The sequence below is a fragment of the Gossypium raimondii genome, chromosome 7, assembly GCF_025698545.1.
Source record: "Gossypium raimondii isolate GPD5lz chromosome 7, ASM2569854v1, whole genome shotgun sequence".
Classification (NCBI taxonomy): domain Eukaryota; kingdom Viridiplantae; phylum Streptophyta; class Magnoliopsida; order Malvales; family Malvaceae; genus Gossypium; species Gossypium raimondii.
The window spans coordinates 6,967,921-6,989,271 of NC_068571.1; the positions used below are offsets into that span (position 1 = coordinate 6,967,921).

At 36.4% G+C, this 21,351-nt stretch overlaps 1 protein-coding gene across 1 annotated transcript; it reads right to left on the reverse strand.

Moving 5' to 3' along the window:
* Positions 1–3,235: 3,235 nt before the first annotated feature.
* On the reverse strand, positions 3,236–5,559 carry LOC105764610 (uncharacterized). Its single transcript, XM_012583259.2, has 3 exons — positions 5,481–5,559; positions 3,714–4,382; positions 3,236–3,666 (listed from the first exon to the last, which is right to left on the reverse strand). Exons 1-3 carry the CDS (start codon positions 5,557–5,559, stop codon positions 3,236–3,238), a joined length of 1,179 nt encoding a protein of 392 aa, XP_012438713.1.
* Between the last annotated feature and the right edge of the window lie 15,792 nt (positions 5,560–21,351).

The following is a 21,351-nucleotide window of genomic DNA, read 5'->3' on the forward strand; positions in this document are numbered from 1 at the left end:
ATTTATATTTCCTTCCCCCTACTTATTTTACATTGTCCCAATGTAATTTTAAAAAAATAAAAGTAAAGATAAGTAGGAGAAAGAAAGAAAAAGAAACTCCCCATGTATTTCAACGTCGTGGAGGGTGGTCTCGTAGATAGAGTGGGCCTTGGTTGAAATAAAAAGAATTTTGTGGGTTGACATGTGGAATTTAATTTTGTCTTGGAATATTTTCCTGCAAAAATAAAAATGAAAATAAAATAAAATAGTAAAAATAAATAATAATAATAATAGGAAAATTAAAATGTTTTTTTTTCAAATTTATTAGCTAAGCTATAAACTTGAGAAATAAATTTAAAAACCAAGATTATGAGATTTGATAAAACAGTCGTGATAAATGCACCAAGTAAGTTCCCAGGAAAGAGAGGTGAGTCACAATGGACATACTTAAGTACCAAGTCTTTCTTTAGACAAAACTAATCCTTGACATGCATTTTCATTTTTCATTTTACCAAAAATTTTATTTGCATAAAGGAAAAGAAAATTTGGGTTGCCTCCCAACAACGCTATGTTTAACGTCGTTAGCTCGACGACCTGCTATTCAATTTCCGGGCTCCTCGAGAACAATCTCCTCAATCGTGTGCGTTTGAAAATTCTCGTAGAAGGGTTTCAATCATTGTCCATTCACCTTAAAGCACTTCCAGGTTTCTTCGCTTTGAATTTCCACTGCACCATTTGAGAATAAATTAGTGATAGTAAATGGACCTATCCATTTGGATCAAAGCTTACCAGCGAAAATTTTTAAGGTGGAGTCGTATAGGAGAACTTTTTGTCCTATTGAAAACTGCTTCCTAGTGATCATCTTATCGTGGAATGCCTTCGTCTTTTCTTTATAAACTCGAGCATTTTCATATGCATCGTTTCTAATTTCCTCGAGTTCCTGAATGTCCAACTTTCGAGCTCTTCCTGCGGTCTCCATCTCCATATTACACTGCTTAACTGCCCAAAATGTTTTGTGCTCTAATTCGACAGGGAGATGGCACGGTTTACCAAAAACAAGTCGATAAGGTGACATGCCTATTGGTCCCTTGTAAGCTGTCCTATAAGCCCAAAGTGCGTCATTTAGTCTCAAGCTCCAATCCTTTCTGTTAGGTTTAACAGTCTTCTCCAATATGGATTTGATTTCTCGATTTGACACTTCAGCTTGTCCGTTTGTTTGTTGATGGTAAGCAGTGACAATTCGTTGAGTCACTCCATATTTTTCCATAAGTGCACTTACGAGTTTATTGCAGAAATGAGTTCCTCTGTCGCTGATTAATGCTCGTGGGGTTTCATACCTGGAAAAGATAAAACTTTTAAGAAAGTCAACCACAGTCGTAGCATTATCATTGTGAGTAGCCTTTGCTTCTATCCACTTAGAAACGTAATCAACAACTAACAGTATATAGAAATTACCGAAAGAAGAAATAAAAGGACCCATAAAATCGATGCCCCACACATCAAAAATTTCGCAAATATGGATGCGAGTAAGGGGGCATTTCATTTTGACGACTAAGGTTACCGACTTTTTTGCATCTTTCATAGGTTTTACAGAATAAGAAGGCATCACGAAATATGTTTGGCCAAAATAGTCCACACTCGAGAATTTTATGTGCAGTGCGTTTGGGTCCAAAGTGTCCTCCACATGCATAAGAATGACAAAAAGTTAAGATAGACTATACCTCTGTTTCTGCTACACACCACCGGATTACCTGATCGGAGCAATGCTTCCATAGGTAAGGATCATCCCAAATGTAATATCGAGCGTCCTTTTTAATCTTATCTTTTTTAGACCTTGGTAATTCTGAAGGTATAGTACCTGTGACGAGATAGTTTACTATATCTGCGTACCAAGGATGAACCGCATTTGCTGAAAATAGGTTTTCATCTGAGAAGTTGTCTTTCAATGGTGTGTTATCTACTAGAATCGGTAATCGACTCAGATGGTCAGCTACTAAGTTTTCGCATCCCTTCTTATCCCGGATTTCAAAATCAAATTCTTGCAGGAGTAGAATCCACCTAATCAGTCGAGGTTTCGCCTCCTTCTTCCCTATCAAATATTTCAAAGCTGCATGGTCAGAAAAAATAATCACTTTAGTTCCCAATAGGTAAGATCTAAATTTATCTAAAGCAAACACAACAGCTAATAATTCTTTCTCAGTGGTTGTGTAATTGCTTTGGGCAGCATCCAAGGTTTTCGAAGCGTAGTAGATAACATGAGGCTATTTCCCTATTCTTTGGCCAAGAACAGCTCCCACACTTCGATCACTTGCATCACACATGATTTCAAACGGGAAGTTCCAATTCGGTGGTTGCACTATAGGGGCGGAGACCAATTTCTGCTTCAATACGTCAAATGCATATTTACAAGTCTGGTCAAATTTAAATTCTTTATCCTTCTGTAACAGACTGCAAAGCGGTTGCGCGATCTTCGAGAAGTCTTTTATGAATCGTCTGTAAAATCCTGCATGCCCAAGAAACGAACGAATTTCCCTCACAGATGTGGGGTAAGTAATGAGTTAATAATATCCGTTTTTGCTTTATCGACCTCAATACCTTCTGAGGAAACTATATGACCTAAAATTAACCCTTTGTCAACCATGAAGTGGCATTTTTCATAATTTAAAACAAGATTAAATTCTAGGCATCTTTGTAATATCTTAGCAAGATTATTGAGACATTCGTTAAAAGAGTTACCGTACATCGTGAAGTCATCCATGAAGACTTCAATGATTTTCTCGACGTAATCGAAGAATATGCTTACCATGCATCTCTGGAAGGTGGCCGGAGCATTACAGAGTCCAAACGGCATTCGTCTATACGCAAACGTTCCAAAGGGGCACGTGAAAGTTGTTTTGTCTTGATCCTCAGGCGCCACCGGAATTTGGAAAAATCCTGCATATCCATCGAGACAACAATAATGAGTCTTACCAGCTAATCGCTCGAGCATTTGATCGATGAAGGGAAGTGGAAAATGGTCTTTTCGGGTAGCTGGGTTCAACTTCCTGTAATCGATGTAAACCCTCCATCCATTCTGGACTCGGGTAGGAACTAGCTCTCCTGATGAATTTTGCACCACTGTCACCCCAGTTTTCTTGGGCACGACATGAACCGGGCTAACCCCATCACTGTCAGAGATCGGGTATATCATTCTAGCATCCAACAATTTCTGGATTTCCTTCTTCACTACCTCCATCATGGGTGGATTAAGGCGCCTCTAAGCATCTCTTTTTGGTTTCGTGTTATCTTCGATGGAAATTCTGTGCATACAGGTGGATGGACTTAGCCCTTTTATGTCGGCTATTGTCCAACCAATAGCCTCCTTATAATCCCTCAGAACTTGAACTAGACTTTCCTCATCGTCTTTGGTTAGTTTGTTTGACACTATCACCGGTAAAGTGTCTTTCTCTCCCAAAAAGACGTACTTGAGGTGGTCCAGTAATGCTTTAAGCTCCAAGGTTGGTGGCTGCAAAATCGAAGGCAACATTTTAGTTTGGGAAGGTAATAGTTCAAATTGGTTACCTCGATTCGTCGATGATGGTTGAGTCTCTAAGTGTTTGACAATTTCTCGCAACAGATCTTTTATAATTGATAATTCATCGAGACGACTTAAAACATCCATATCAATGCTTCTGTAAAGTATAGTTTCTGTAAAGTATATTCAGAATAAGTTTGAGTTAAGCAATCTATAATACCAATGCTAGAGATATTTGATAGTGAGTTAGGATGACCCATAGCTTCGTAGACATTGAATTTCACGGTTTTGCCGTCAAACTCCATTGTCAGTGTTCCGCTCCGAACGTCAATTTTTGTGCTTGCGGTACTTAGGAACGGTCTTTCAAGTAAAATGTCACAGGAATTAGTTGTGTTATCGTCCTCCATATTAATAATGTAGAAATCTGTAGGGGAAACTAATTCGTTAACTTTAACAAGGATGTCTTCAAGCAACCCTTCGGGATAGACGACTGACCTGTCCGCCAACTGGATTATTGCTCTTGTCTTTTTCAAAGGACCCGCGTTAATCAACTTATAAATAGGATAAGGCATAACATTAATGGAAGCCCCTAAATCACACATGGCTTTCTTAATGCCTACATTACCTATCTCACAAGAAATAGCAAACATACCTTGGTCCTTGTATTTGGGCGGAACTTTCTTTTGCAGTACTGCGGAGACATTTTCTCCTACATTTACTCTTTCGTTACCTAGTAACCTCCTCTTGCTAGTACACAATTCTTTGAGAAATTTTGCATAGCGAGAGATTTGTTTGATAACGTCGAGCAAAGGGATATTCACCTCCACTTTCCTGAACGTTTCGAGGATTTCTTTTTCCTCCTTCTCTTTCTTATCCTTCACGAGTCTCCCTGGAAAAGGAGGTGGTATCACAATCAAGTCATTAATCAAGTTTTTAATTACCAACTTTTTTTATTAAGTATCCATTTCAGCTTTAGGCCGGAATTAGCCTTGTCAAAACCCGTGAGTTACGCACCCGAGCAAATTAACTCCTAAATTCTAGTACTTATTATTTCTTCAGATTAAGAGTATGATTTTGTCAACTCACAAATTCAGATGAACATTAAGTCAAAAAAGACGTCGTTTGATTTAGTGTGGTTAGATGTACAATTGGAATTCCGAAAGGAACGTTTCTAATCGGTTTTCTGTGAACACATTGACGTGCCAAGTGGAGATTGATGTTTGGTTCCGTCAAGGGAAGTAGTAACCGGATTAAATGTCCCACGCGGTTGAGGGCATTGGTTCGAGCTAGGCTCTTCTAGAACGCAAAGCTGCCGGAGTTCTAAATCACGAATGTTTCATGGTTGTTCGATCGGTAAGGGTTAGTTATTGGACGTTCCATAACTAATTTACACAAGGAAGAGTTGGTGTCCGAGGCGTCCTTGGTAGCTATAACTAGCTTATTGGAAAAGAGGAGTTCATCTAATTTCGAGGATCGGTTCAAAGACGAGGAAAAATCCGTGCCTAAAGCTGAGCTTATTTTAATTAATTTTTCTTTAGATTTATTTAATTGCTTTTTATTATTTATTTTCAGCTTTTACTTTTTACGCATTTTATTTATTTATTTCAGGTTCCAAGTTTTTTATTTTATCCTCCCCCCAAATTTCTTGGGCACGACAACTGCCCCGACATAAATCTGGTCAAGAGAGCAACAATTTGCAGTAAACCCAGTCTCTGAGGGATCGACCCTACTCCCTATACTGCTTAAATTTGCAAAATTAGGTGTAGGTTTATATTGGTGGATTCGACACCCATCAGTTTTGGCGCCGTTGCCGGGGACTGGCAACACTTACAAATTGTTTAGATTATCTTCATGACCAGATCTTCATCCGGAGATCTCGAATACGACCCAGAGATCGAAAAATCAGGACGAGCGCAACGTAAAGAGACGGAAGTTCTTAAACGTGTAAAAGCAATTGAACGTGGAAAACAAGTCGAAGTGGTTGAACCTGAGACCGAACCACTTCCAGAAACAAAAGAAGTAGAAGACAACCTCAGCGAACCAGAAAGGATGGCGAACCGAACCATTCGTCAACTAGCCGCTGCTCCCAACGAGTAAACACCGTAATGCATCAACTATCCAATTGGAAAAACCCTATTTGAGTTGAAGTCAGGCCTGATCCACATTTTGCCCACTTTTCGAGGCTTGAAGAGCGAAAATCCACACACTCACTTGAGAGAATTCCACATGGTCTGCTCAAGCATGAAACCACAGGGAGTAACCGAAGATGAAATTAAACTTCGGGCCTTTCCTTTTTCTTTAGTTGATACAGCAAAAGAATGGTTATTTTTCTTACCTCCAGGTTCTATTACAACGTGGGATGACTTATCTCGTGTTTTTCTAGACAGATTTTTCCCAGCATCGCGAGCAGCTGAACTTAGGAGAGACATAGTGGGAATTCGCCAAATGGAAAGCGAATCGCTCTATGACTATTGGGAGCAGTACAAAAAATTGTGTGCAAGTTGTCCTCAACACGGTTTGACCGAGCAATCACTTCTTCAGTATTTCTACGAGGGTTTGCTTCCTATGGAAATGAAAATGATTGACGCGGCTAGTGGGGGGCGCTTGTCAATATGACTCCTCAAAGGGCAAGAGAACTGATATCCACCATGGCGGTAAATTCTCAACAGTATAGGCCAAATTCAGAACCCACAAGACGGGTTAATGGGGTAAACGTTTCATCCTTAGAAGATAAATTGGATAAGCTTACTAATATTGTTCAATCTATGCTTTCAGAAAAGAAGAATCGGACCCAACTGTGTGGAATTTGTACTACATCTGAACATCCGACGAATTTGTGCCCAATCCTTAACGAAAATTCAAAGGCACATGTTGATGCTGTCGAAGGTTTTCCGAGACCTCCACAAAAATGCTATGATCCTTTCTCTAACGCTTACAATCCCGGGTGGAAGGATCATCCCAACTTGAATTATGGAGCTAATCCCCGATATAATCCATCGTTCCAACCAAGACCTCCGCAACCGCCACCCAAGCTGAGCACATCTCTAGAAGCTATTATGGAAAGACTTGCCGTCGATGTTGCGAAGTACCAACAAAGGACAGACGCATCAATACAAGAGTTAACTAATCAAGTTAGTAAACTCTCGATGGCGGTTAATCGTTTGGAATCTCAAGGTAAATTACCTTCCCAGACAGAGCCGAATCCTAGGCAGAATGTAAGTGCAATAACTCTTTGTAGCGCAAAGATTCTGGAAACAGTTCCAGACAAAAGTCATGAGCAAGACAAGGAATAGGAAAAGCAGATCTCATCCAAAAGTCAGACCAGAATCAGAAATTCAGAAACCATTCGTGATGCCACCCCCTTTTCTAGAGAGGCTCGCAAAGGATAAGAAAGCGAAGGAGGAAAAAGAAATCCTCGAAGCATTGAGGGAGGTAGAGGATCAAGACAAAACAACTTTCACGTGCCCTTCCGAAATGTTTGCGTATAGACGAATGTTGTTTGGACTCTGTAATGCTCCGGCCACTTTCCAGAGATGCATGGTGAGCTAAAGAATAAAGAATTTGAATAACACAGGTCGTCGAGCTAAACGACGTTAAACAAAACGCTGTTGGGAGGCAACCCAAATTTTCTTTTCCTTTATGCAAATAAAATTTTTGGTAAAATGAAAAATGAAAAATGAAAATGCATGTCAAGGATTAGTTCTGTCTAAGGAAAGACTTGGTACTTAAGTATGTCCATTGTGACTCACCTCTCTTTCCTGGAAACTTACTTGGTGCATTTATCACGACTGTTTTACCAAATCTCATAATCTTGGTTTTTAAATTTATTTCTCGATTTGATAGCTTAGCTAATAAATTTGAAAAAAAAATTAATTTTCCTATTATTATTATTTAATTTTACTATTTTATTTTATTTTCATTTTTATTTTTGCAGGAAAATATTCCAAGACAAAATTAAATTCCACATATCAACCCACAAAATTCTTTTTATTTTAGCCAAGACCCACTCTATCTACGAGACCACCCTCCACGACGTTGAAATACATGGGGAGTTTCTTTTTCTTTCTTTCACCTACTTATCTTTACTTTTATTTTTTTAAATTACATTGGGACAATGTAAAATAAGTAAGGGGGAAGGAAATATAAATTGGTTCTTATTTGCTTATCTGTCATCACTATTTCTGCATGTTTTCGGTAAAAGGTAAAATTTTTCTTTTGATAAATTGGGATGGTACACTTATGGTTTGACCGATTTAGCTATTTAATTCTTTACACATGAAACTTTTCAATAACCTAGACTTTGTGGGTAATAAATTTTTGGAAATTATGAGTTTGCTTGATTGCCTACCTTTTATCATAAGCTTTTATCTTAAAAAAAAAGAGAAAAAAATATAATACTCCTCTGATACGAATGTTAAGAGTGAACAATTGGGGTTGTGCATCGGGCTGAGTAACCGGAGCGTGGTGCTTGGGTTGTCATCACATCTCGCGTAAAAAGGTTCGTGTGGCTGTCCAATTTCTTTGCACTCACTCTGCTAACAAGTTATCATGAGGAGGGTGAAATAACCTGGTTAGAGACGTCCGAATTGAGTAACTGGAACATGGTGCTTGGGTTGTCATCATGTCTCGCGTCAAAAAATTTGAAAATGTCCTAAGTACACAAAAAATTATTATTATTATAAATAAAAATAAATTAGGGGTAGGTCTATCAAGCTCTAATAAATTTTGAAATATATTTACTTACTTCTTAGGCTAGGTTATTTGAGATGTTAATGTGATAGGATTAAATTGTTGAATTGTGCAAACCATGGTGGTCAAGTCCTATTTTGGAGATTTTTTTTTCTTTTTGCAGATACATACAAAATGCTCGAGGACTAGCATAAGCTAAGTAGGGGGGATTTGATTAAATGCTAAAGTTACATATTTATGTAATTAAATTGATTAATTTATGAGAGTGCACCACTAATTTTTCCTTGTTTTTGTTGAATGTTGAGCAGGGGTGCAATTTGGGGCTAAATAGAAGAAAAAGGAGACAATTGGGCTAGATTGAAGAAAGAAGAAAAGAAGGAGGACCAAAGCAGAGTTTTTCCAAGATTAATTAGCTGAAATTTTTGTTCACTTAGTGGAAGATTATGTAGGGATTTTTAATACTTTATTCCTTGATTTTCATACTAGTTGGCTCTTAATTTAGCAAAGCCACTAGTATAAATAGTGGACTACTTTGTTCATTTTATCATCAAGTCTTGAATCAAGTCATGAATCAAGTCATTAATCAAGTTTTTAATTACCAAGTTTTTTTTATTAAGTATCCATTTCAGCTTTAGGCCGGAATTAGCCTCGTCAAAACCCGTGAGTTACGCACCCTAGCAAATTAACTCCTAAATTCCAGTACTTATTATTTCTTCAGATTAAGAGTATGATTTTGTCAACTCACAAAGTCAGATGAACATTAAGTCAAGAAAGACGTCGTTTGATTTAGTGTGGTTAGATGTACAGTTGGAATTCCGAAAGGAACGTTTCTAATCGGTTTTCTGTGAACACATTGGCGTGCCAAGTGTAACATAGACAACGGAGACAAAGCTTAGTGGAAGGATCAAAAAATTCCACTGTAGCCCTTAAAACCCGAGATTAGACATTTCCTGAAATTTTGAAGCCTAATCATTTACCGAACATAACTACTACCACTAATCAACTTAGTGAGTAGTAAAACATTGCTTGCACATTAAAACAAATCAACTAAACAAATCATTCAGCTATCCAAACATAGAAAGTTGTCATCTGTAGTACTGTAGTTCAATTCCAACTAGGTTTCAACTAAAATCTAGCGACGCTCACCGAGTCATCATTTTTACGCTAAAACACAGAAAACAAATCTATTGATATGTGAACTAACAAATTTACCCTAAAGTATCTGGGGTTGGTAGATTGTCTCCCAAAAGAATCCAACAAATGGCGAATTCTAAGGAGGCGTTCCACAAATGGGCATACTATTGGATCCATGCAATACGCCACCTAGACACTTAACGGATAATTTAACAAGCTAACACCTTTCTTCCTTTAACTTAAATGTCTATACACCAAATAGTATACCGACACGGTATACGCCAAGTGGACTATAACAACTCTCCCCTATTTAGAATATTTTGTCTTCAAGATTCTTACATGCGAACAACTGATGATATTGCTCTTTCATCAAACTCTCCTTCTCCTAGGTGGCTTCCTCCATATTGTGGTTCCTTTACAATACTTTTACTAGTGGAATTCTTTTATTTCTCAATTCTTTTATTTCTATTACCAAAATACGAATGGGTTCTTCTGCATAAGATAAGTTGGGTTCCATCTCCAGGGTTTCAACTTGCACCACATGATTTGGGTTTGATCGGTATCTCCTCAGCATGGATACATGAAACACATTATGAATCTTTGACAATTCTGGAGGTAGTGCCAATCTATACGCCACTAGACCAACTCGTTCCAGAACTTCGTATGGGCCTATGAATTGGGGGCTCAACTTCCCTTTTAGTCCAAATATTATAACCTTTTTTCATGGTGAAACTTTTAGAAATACTTTATCTCCCACTTCAAACAAAATATCCTTCCTCTTTCAATCAACGTAAGCCTTCTGTCGGTCTTGAGTAGCCTTTAAATGAGTTCATATGATTAAAATTCTTTCTTCTATTTTATGTACTAAGTCATGACCAATTATCTTCCTTTCACCGAGCTCCAACCAACATGTGGGTGATCTGTATGTGGGTGATCTGTACCTTCTTCCATATAGTGCTTCGAAAGACGACATTCCCAGGCTGGTATAAAGATTGTTGTTGTATGAAAACTCTACCAAAGGGATGTATTTTTCCCAGTTTAATCCAAAATCTACCATACAACTTCTAAGCATGTCTTCAAGAACTTAAATTACTCTTTCTAATTGCCTATCTATTTGAAGATGGAAAATAGTACTAAACTGTAACTGGGTTCCCAAGGATTCTTGCAGCTTTTTCCAAAACCTCGAAGTGAACCTTGGATCTTGATCTGACACTATGGATGTTGGTATCCCGTTGAGGCGTACAATTTTAGATATGTAGAGTTCTACCAATTTCTCTAACAAATAGTTGGTATGCACTGGCAGGAAATGGCCTGACTTGGTAAGCTAATCTACAATCACCCAAACTACGTTCTTTTTAGTAGGACTAAGAGGACTTTTTAGTGGGACTAAGAGGAAGACTCGATACAAAATCCATGGTTATCTTGTCCCACTCCCACTTAGGAATATCTAGAGGATACAAATTCTCTGAGGAAATTTGATGTTCTGCCTTCACCTGTCGGTTTGTTAGATAACTTGAGACATACTCTGATATCTCCTTTTTCATTCTAGGCCACCAATACAAACTCTTTAAATCACGGTACATTTTAATGCTTCTTGGATGAAGTGAGAAGGGTCTTTGGTGAGCCTCATTAGCAATTCTTGCCTCACATCACTTCCTGCTAGCACATAAATCCTACCCATAAATTGAAGTTCGCCATATTTTCCTAGGGTAAAGTTTGTAATCATCACACTTTCCATCTTTTACTGCTCTTCTAAAATCTGAGAGATAAAGGTAGGTTGAACAATCGATTCTACAAGAAGCGACCCATCAATTGCCAGATGAACACTCGCTCGATGAGATGTTAAAGCTGCCATAATTTTTTCGCTTAAAGCATCCGCCACAACATTAACCTTTCCAGAATGGTACTCAATTGTCAAGTCGCAGACTTTCAATAGTCCATCCATTGTCGTTGGTGTAGATTCAAATCATTTTGTGTCATCAGGTACTTTAAGCTTTTATGCCCCGAAAACATGTGACACTTCTCACCATAAAGATAGTGTCCTCAAATTTTTAATGATAGCACCAGGACTGCTAGTTCTAAGTCATGTGTTGGGTAGTTCTTTTCATGCAGCTTGATCTGGCGAGATACATACGCCACAACCTTCCCTCTTTGCATGAGCACACATCCCAACTCATTTAGGAATGCTTCAGTAAACACAGTCTACTCCACACCAGACCCTGGTTAAGCTAAAATCGGGGCTTTAGTTAGAACTACTTTCAACTTGTCAAAGCTTCTCTGACACACCTCTGTCCACTTGAGCTTTTCTTTCTTTCTTAACAGTCGTGTGAGAGGTGTCGTTAACATCGCGAAACTTTTTACGAACCGCCTGTACTAACCCACCAAACCCAGGAAACTACATACCTCAGTGGCGTTTCTTGACAGATTCCAATCAAGCATAACTTTGTTTTTTCAGGGTTTACCATGATGGCTTTTGTAGAGATAACTTAACCAAAGAAATGGACTTCTCTCAGCCAAAATTTGCACTTATTGAATTTGGCATACAACTTGTTCTCTCGTAAAGTCCTTAGCACAATCTCTAGGTGTTTTTCATGTTCTACCAAGCATTTAGGGTAGACCAAAATATCATCAGTAAAGAAGACTACAAAACAGTTTAAGTATGGCTGAAAGACCCTATTAATCAGATCCATGAATACTGCTGGCGCATTCGTTAATCCAAATAGTATCACTAAGAACTTCTAATGTCCATAGCTTAAGCGAAACGCGATTTTCGAAACATCATCAGCCTTAATCTTTACTTGGTAGTAACCAAATCGTAAGTCAATTTTAGAGAAAATTGTAGCTCTGCTTAATTGGTTAAACAAGTCTTCTATCCAAGGTAGCTTTACAATCACCTTGTTCAGTTAGTGGTAATTGATGCATAAACGAAGAGTCACGTCCTTCTTTTTCACGAACAAGATTGGTGTACTCCAATGTGAAACACTTGGTCGTATAAATCCTTAACTCCTTTAGTACTAATAGCACCATCCTGTATGGGGCACATGATATGGGTGTAATACCAAGTGCTATTTCAATTTAATACTCTACCTCTCAATTTGGCGGCATACCTAGGAGTTCCTCTGGAAATACATCAAAAAAACTCATTCACAATTGGAACTTGGTTGATGTCTTTCTTTAACTCAATCGAATCCATAATATACTACTCAATCTGCGCCTTTAACTATTAGCTTTTTGAAAGATACTGCTGAAATTATTCTACCCGTCCCACCGGTCTGTACGCTAGGTAGTAACACATCTTTGCCTTCTGTAGTTAATAACTGCACACCTCTGGCTCGACAATCTACCACAACATTATGTTTGGTTAACCGGTCCAATCCAAAAATAGCATCGAACTCATGAAAACTTAATAGCAATAAGTCCGCCAAAAGTTAGCAGGCAAATTTTAATTACTCTGCTAACAATCGTATTTTGACCAAGAGGGTTGGTCACCAACACATTTGTCTCAGATGAAACAACTTCTAGGCTCAGACCTTTAACAACATTTGTACAGAAGTACGAATGGGTTGACCCAGGGTCTATTAATGCATGAACGCTATTTCCCAAAAAAGAAAATTTACTCATAATAACCTTTGGTAAGTTTGCATCTTCCTTAGCCTTCATTACATAGGCTCTAGTGGACACGACTGAGTTGGGGTTGGTGTAATTCTTCCTTGAAGCCCCCTGAATTGATTTAGACTTCATAGCTACTCCGGATCTCACCTCTTATTAAGTTTTTTGAGTCACAAGTACAAACTGTTCCGTGTTGGCTTTGGCTTTTGAGGGGAAATCTCTAAGCGGAAGATCTAGTAACCCACCTGCATAACATGCCCCCAAATGTCTCCAACATTTTTCGTTGTGATTCCTTCCACCATGCTTGCATATTGGATCCCTTACCATCCTGGATCCACCTATACTTGCCATTCAAGTAGCCTATCGCCCACGTCATTCTCGACGAAAATTCATGGGCTAAAAATCTCGTCTCGGTGCAGAGAAGCTTCTATCTTTCTACTTATTAAAACTCGTTGAAAGTGGCGAACTGGAGATTCCACGCTTTATTCTTTCTCTCTCCTACCCTCTATTTCTTTTTTGGACACTCATTTTCATCTTTTGATCTTTGACTGCCATAGTTGTTAGCCTCTGAACTTCCAATGTCGCCACCAAGGTGCGAATTTCAACCTTTAAGCCCTACTCAAACTTCTCGCACAGGGCTTTTTCATTTTGGAACATGTCTCTCACATAACGATTGAGTCTGACGAATTCTCATTCATACTCTATTACTAACATTTGTCCTTGTCTGAGATATAGAAATTGTTTCTTCAATTGCACGACAAGCTTCTAGTTAACATACTTTTCTCTTAATTTCATTAAGAAGAACTCCTAATTTATTTACTCTTCAGGGGTCATGCTTATTAGCGTTTCCCACCATTGATACACCTCCCCTTTCAGCAAAGAAATAACACAGGAGAGACAATTCATTGGTATGCATTTCAGCTCTGCAATCACTCGAGAAGCATGAGACAACCACAGGGTCATCACCCTTATCCCCCAGAAACTCTTTAGCACCTCATTTGCATATCTCCTTCAAGAGGTCTCCTTTAAACTGGTTTGCAGCCTGCAGTAAAGGTGTAGGAAGCACAGGTCGCACCACCTCAGGCTGAGGTTGCTGAGGTGGAGGAGGTACTTAGGCTATCCCCACGAATTGGTCAAATGAGTGACTCATCATAGTGGCAAAAACAATACAAAAATCATTTTAAGTAGCGCCTAAATCCGTTACAAGACCCTACTATTGTGCCGGAGGTATATGACTCTAAATATCCTCACCTGTATCTTTTCTCAAAATTTCAAACATTATTTTTAACTACAACACAACTTAAGTTAATCAAAATTATAGGGACTAAGCAAAAGGTATATCGCGCATGGCAGGGGCATGACTTAGCATTCATTTATTCGAGAATTAGCTGAACCTAAGCTCTAATACCAAAACTTGTAACACCCCTTAGCCCGTCAGGAAGACATGACATATACCATTCAGCCAGGCGATCCTAACTGAGCCATTACTGACGGATTCAAGTCTTTCGACTAACTTAAATTTTAGAAAAACAGTTGTGAAGATTTCCTTTTTAGTTAAAATTTTTATTCTTCTTTCATTTTATAACGCATCGTTAAAAAAAATAGGACCTATATGTGAGAAATTCTATTATTTGGCCACTGCCTAGCTATAGACATGTATACACTAATGCATGTAAATAAACAAATGTATACACTAATACATGTAAATAAACAAATGGTTCACTTGCAGCTGCAACTTTGGCGTAGTCCCCTTTCAACTGATTTCTTTTCTACTAGAGTACGCTTGAAGGAGGAAAAGTAAAGGAGTAAGTTCGTTTGAACTTAGTGAGTTCCAAAAATAAACAAAATAATTCACAAGAATACTGATAATTGGAAAACATTAACCCATAAGGAAGAAACACAGACGTATTCGTGAAACTTTGCCAAAAAGACATAATACGCCAATTTAAACATAACTCATATAGTACATGGGCGGACACTATCCACCGACTTAAACTTACCTTTCACAATCATGCATGTTCACAAATAAACCATCTTTGTGCTATCTTCAGACCCGAATCTTAGAAATCAGAATCATATATCAACCACATTCATATTCATATTCCACCAATACCTCATCATATCATCATTGTTTAGTTCAACACGCGTTGTCTTGATCTGCTAATTCGATTTGCAATATAACTGTCCTACCGGAGGCATCACAAATTGATCTCCTTTCCACACTTTCGCATATCACAAATTATCTGGTACTGAGCTAGTGTAACTAGTAGGGTGTTTTTACATCGACAATGACCAAACTCACACATACAACCCTGGTTTATTACACATGCATCCAAACATAACAGATTGACTTATTTATAGTAGAAACAACTTACCGTACATAACCGACATGTCATGGAAGTATCATAACTCAAAGGGAGTAAGAAAGAACTCACCAACGAACTTCAAAATAGGATCTACTCTACTGGTCATTTGCCTCAATTGCTCAAACCTTCACTAGCTTCTTGAGCCAAATAAGAAACAATTATAACCACCAGACCATTATCTAGTTTAATCACACATACACAAATGTAAAAATGTAAATCCCCTCGACAACGATCTAAGGGCTTTCCAAAAATTACCAGTAAGCTGGTACTTAGCAATAGCGTTTGAACTAGCTATTGGAAACCTTCCTCCTCTTCTTTAACGAAGATATCCTAAAAATTCTAGAGACTTAGAGAAAAATGCAACGGAAAAAAAGGTCAAACATGCCAGCTATCGACATCTTTATATAGCATAGACAACGGAGATAAAGTTTAGTGAAAGGGTCAGAAAATTCCACTGTCACCCTTAAAACCCGAGATTAGACATTTTCTAAAATTTTGAAGCCTAATCATCTATCGAACATAACTACTACCACTAATCATCTTTCTGAGTAGGAAAACATTGCTTGCACACTAAAAAAATCAACTAAACAAATCATTTAGCTACCTAAACACATAAGGTTGTCATCTAGGTCTCAACTAAACTCTAGAGATATTCACTATGTCATCGTTTTTATGCTAAAACACGGATAACAAATCTATCGATATTCAAACTTACGAGTTCACCCTAAAGGATCTGTGGTTAGTGGATTGTCTCCTAAAAGAGTTCGTCAAATGGTGAATTCCAGCAAAGCATTCCGCAATTGGGTATACTGTCAGATCCACTCAATACGCCACCTAGACACTTCACAGATTCACCAAGCTATCACCTTGCTTCCCTTGACTTGAACGTTTATATGCCAAACAATATACTGACACAACATACGCTAGTCGAGTTATTACAATACTTGTCTGCTCTTCAATGGATGTGTTGTTAAAACCATAAAAACCTTTTATAAAACTTAATAAACCATGGTCTTTAATTTTAGAATATTAAGAATAAAAACTAGATGTGCAAGTGTATCTGAGTCTATCGTTATCTTGAAATCTTCAAGTTTTGCGGTTTTGATATTTCAAATTAACACATAAGTATTTTAAAGAATGCATCTATCCCTTTTCTCAAGATGAAATGTTAAAAGGTTACTTATGTGTAATTTTCACATTAACCCTCACCCTAAACTTATAATATAGAAATTAAAAATCTTTAACCGGATTAAAAGATCATTTGATAGAAAGTTAGGTTTAGACAAATCTCCCTATCCTAGAAACATATGTACTAAATTTAGTAAAGATTATTTTCCATAGATAACACAACATAGGTTCAGATAACACAACATAGGTTCAGGTTTTATGAAAACTTTTAAATTTTTGCTGTCCAACAAAGCGTTTGTCATAAATGCTTTTTTCAACAATCACTAGCAATTCAAGGAATGTTTAAGAAATATCAAAATTTTCTTTTTATCTTTAATTCTCTTTAAAATTCTCTTTCCCTCTGCAAATTCAACATCCTCAAAGAATGAACATTATTATCTCAAAAACATCCTTAGTAATGAGATCATAAAAATTTGTAACCCCTAGATATTTTAGAGTATCCTATGAAATAGTAACTAGCAATCCTTGAGTCCAATTTTCTTTCATTTGGCCTATAAGTCCTAACCTCAGCTGGAAATCCTCATATGTGCAAGTTCTTTAAGCTAGCCTTTTTACTTGTCTAATGCTCATAAAAGAGTTTTTTTAGTTGCCTTAGTTGGAACTTTGTTAAGTATATAAGTTGTGGTCTTTAATGATTATCCACAAAGTGATTCAGGCAAAGATAAAACAACTAATCATACTCATTACCATATCCGTAAGTGTTTTCTTTCGTCTTTCATCAACACCATTCATAATGGGTGAATCCCACATAGTGTATTGTGGGAGAAAACCATTTTCCTCTAGGAAATTTGCAAATGGTCTTGGACTTTATTCATATGAATTGTCATATCTATCATAATATTCATCACCATGGTCATGTTTAACACTTCTAATTCTTAGCCGAGTTGATTTTCAACTTTAGCCTTATAATTTTTGAATACATCCAGTTACTGCAATTTCACATGAACGAGATAAAGGTATCCATATCGTGAAAAATTGTTTATGAACGTTGTGAAATATTGTGAACCATTCCAAAAAGTTGTAAAGATTGGTCTAGAAATACTAGTGTGTATTAGTTCTAAGACATCTAGTTTCCTAAAATCAAAAGGATAGAGAATACCGTCATACACTAGTTTACTAATTATCCTTTTAGAGATATGACCCAATCTCTTGAGCCACCATGAAGCCGAATTCATAATGGTTAAATTGTGTTTGTTACCTATTATGGTTGTATGCAAGGATGTTGGAAAAATTCAATTTAAGAAAACGATTTTCTATCACAACGGAAATTTAAATTTTGAAAATCGATCCAATTTGTGATATTTATAGCAATAAACCTTTTTCTAGAAAAATACTTGTGCTTTGTACGAGACGAATCATAGACATTTTCGGCTTTCAACTGAACGACCTTCTCTATTATTCTCATACTACGAATTGCTTCGAGTGTGGGCTTGAACAATCACAAACAAATCACAAAATTAGAAATGATTTATTACTTTCAGGAGGAAAGTAATTCTCTTGCAATAGAAATTGACAACATTATTATTCCCAAAAAAGTAGAATTTATATTTAGAAAATAAAATCTCTCTACCTTCTGGCAGAATAACAATGTCTCAAAGTTATGTGAAACTTGTGAAAAACTTGTATTCATAACTCTACCACTGTCATCTATTTATAAGGAAAGATAGGGGAATCCTGGTTGAATCAGTAAAACACAAATAATATTTGTCTAATAGAAAAATCATTCTTCTAGTTGAACTAAAAGAGGGGGCCAACACACCATAGTTAGATGCACTAAGGTTGTTGCCCCTCATGTGTAGTAGGAGGGGAATTTGGGTCTCTTGTATTAGGTCCAATTTATGTGCTTCTTGGACTTTTAACTCATTACTTTATAAATTTTTTGATAATAAAAAATTTATAAAGTTTATCAAAATTTTTTATAAAGTGTTGGGTAATCCAATATAATACATGTTTTTCTATTTTCCAAAATATATATTATGTATTAATTAATTTAATTAGACAAATTTAAATTTTCAATTAAATATTTTTCTCAATCCAATTCTAATTACATTAAAGTCATATCAACTTTACTATAAAAGAATCTATGAGAAAATATATTTAATTTTCATATTCAATAGATTCACAATGACTAATTAATTTAATTCCATTTTCGAACTTCAACTATTTAATTAAATAATAAATTAAAAACTTAAATTAATGCTCAAGTCATTTCTATACTCAAGGAGAAAACATATTCATTTGCAAATGTGACCCATTTATCTAATTTTGTCATTTCTATTCATTTTTGTTTATTTGATTCTATGTGGAATTCATTTTTATTTCAACGAGCTAGTGCAGGGCCAATTGGACATATGTAATTTGGGCTTAAATAATTTATAATTAAGTTTCTACTTTTCATCTATTAATTATAAACTTATTTAGTCATAAAGTTATTCCATTATAGTATCGTGATTGAGCTCTCCCTTATTATATACTATTACGAAAGCTACTTACTTAGTGTTCATCCAATGACCTTGTCATCAGTTTGTTACTCTCATAAGATATTCATAATCTCTTCGGGATAAATTCATTCTCCCAATATGGTCCTATTTTATCTCATGATAACCATTACATCTTTCTTCATGATAAATCAATTACTATCAAATAGTAATCAAGTCATTTATCATAAAGATAAACAACCCTTGACCTCATTTACTTTTCATCTATCATGTAATATCAACGAGAGGATATCATTTACCCATTAATTGGGCTATGAATTCTACTATTGTGAATGGTGCTACATATTGTAGAAGTCGTACACCCAACACACCGATTTTTGGTTCCTTATCTATTTGAACTAAGGCTTATACTTACATCAAAGTATACGAGTCATGCATAAATAGTCCATCATCTACTCAGGATTAAAGTATTCCACATTGTGAACGTCACAAGTGAATAAATCCATAAATGGATTTAGGACCTATTCTACCTGGGTCCTGTTTGGCGTACTGTTTGTCCAGTCAGTCTTGTAACATCCCAAATTTTAGTTTAAAAGAATGTGAAATTATTTCAAAATTGAGTAATTGGCCTTGTGGTTAAAATAAAATTAAGGAAACAAGGTAAATAGATTAAGGTCTCAAGTTTGAATCCCTTCCCTTGCAAATAGCTTAATTTTGCTTAAAATTTTCCTTTTCCCTATTTTTGTGTCACCCATACCTATTAAACCTACGTATAAATATCACTTTTTTATTTTTTCATCCTTTAGTCATTACTCTTCAGCCCTACCCACCCCTTCCCCTTCCTCCCATCTTTTCCTCTTCAATTTTTCTCTTCTCCTTCCCTAGTGTGACGCCGCCCAAACACATAGCTCCACCGCTCTCTTTCCTTCATTAATGGTGGATTTTACACCATTATCCTCTTCTCCTTGCTTCTGTTTTAGCATAATTTTTCCAAACTTAGATCTGAAATTTTTAACACTTAAAATCGGTCTCCATTGCTGCCCCAAAAGGACTCAATTGTCGCATCTTTCTTCTTATTAGAGTAAGTGCCTTTCTTTTCCATTTTTCTTATCGAATATTTTTATAAAATCCCTACGTTTCCAAAACTAAAATTTTGGCCGCAAATGGTGGTGGTGCGCCGCTCTTAGACCCTTCAATAGGGGCTATTATTTTCATTATTTTTTCTCTTAATTCCAGCAAGATTTGGATCTCTTTGAACCCTTCATAATCACCCTTTGATCATGTGTGACTTAGGAAAATTCAATCTTGACCATTCGCCAACTTAGATCTGACAATCGAGAAGTGTAAGTGCAGTTGATTGAGGGTTAATGTTTTGACTTGTTTATTAGGGAACATGTTAAATGATGAAATCAAGGTTTTAAATAGTTTTTTTGCTACTGATTTTTCCGTATTTTATCGTGTTAGGTGTTGATTTAAATGCCTCGAACGAGCAATGAAGCCATTAGACGTTCACGTGTACGTTTCATATCAAATCAGTGTAAGTAGACTAGTCAATTTGGATCTGAAAATTTTTATGGTAATGTTGATTTGATTAAAACCTTAAGGGGGTGTTCGAAGGTTATTTTTACGGCATCCTAACTTGATAAAATTTTTATTTTAATTTAGGTTCGATTTAAAGTCTTAAGTTGAAATCGTAGGTTTCGTAAGTAGTGCTACAGTAGTGCGAAAATAAGGTGTGGGTGTTAACCTTTTAACTTGAATGCTTTAATAATATTTTTAATGTTATAAATGATGATTAAGATTGCTATCCAGGCTTAGTTAAATGGCTAAGTGAGTTAATTTAAGGTGGTCGACTCAGGTACGTATTGAGCTCTAGTTAAATGACATGTTTGAAAAGTTGCATAGTTGATTGGTTATTTGAATGGCTGATACTGGTATGAAATGACATGTGTGTTTTTGGGTTTGTAATGTACATTGGTCGTATGTATAACATGTATTAAATTAGAAATAAATATTGAATGCATGAAATCTTTGTTTGGGCTGAAATGCGATGAAATGTACTAAATGAAAAACTGCTATACATGTACTAGAAAATTTTCTAAAACGATAACGAATAATGCTATGTTAGAATGTCACTGTGTTGATGGTGAAATTGAATGCTTGATAGTGAATGTTATAATGAGGCCATATGAATCATGCTATTGAAATGAAAACATATGAAACATACATTTGATTGAAATTTGTATGACATATCGCATATGCATGGGGCAGATTATGTGGTTGATGGAGGAGTTCCGTGGAGTAATTGTGGCATATTAAGTCTGCATTATGTTTTCAGTGCACTGTATTGGGAGTAATGAGGAGAACGATGATTATATCACATTTTATTTTAAATGGAAATATAACTGCATTACATATAATGGTGGTTTAACCA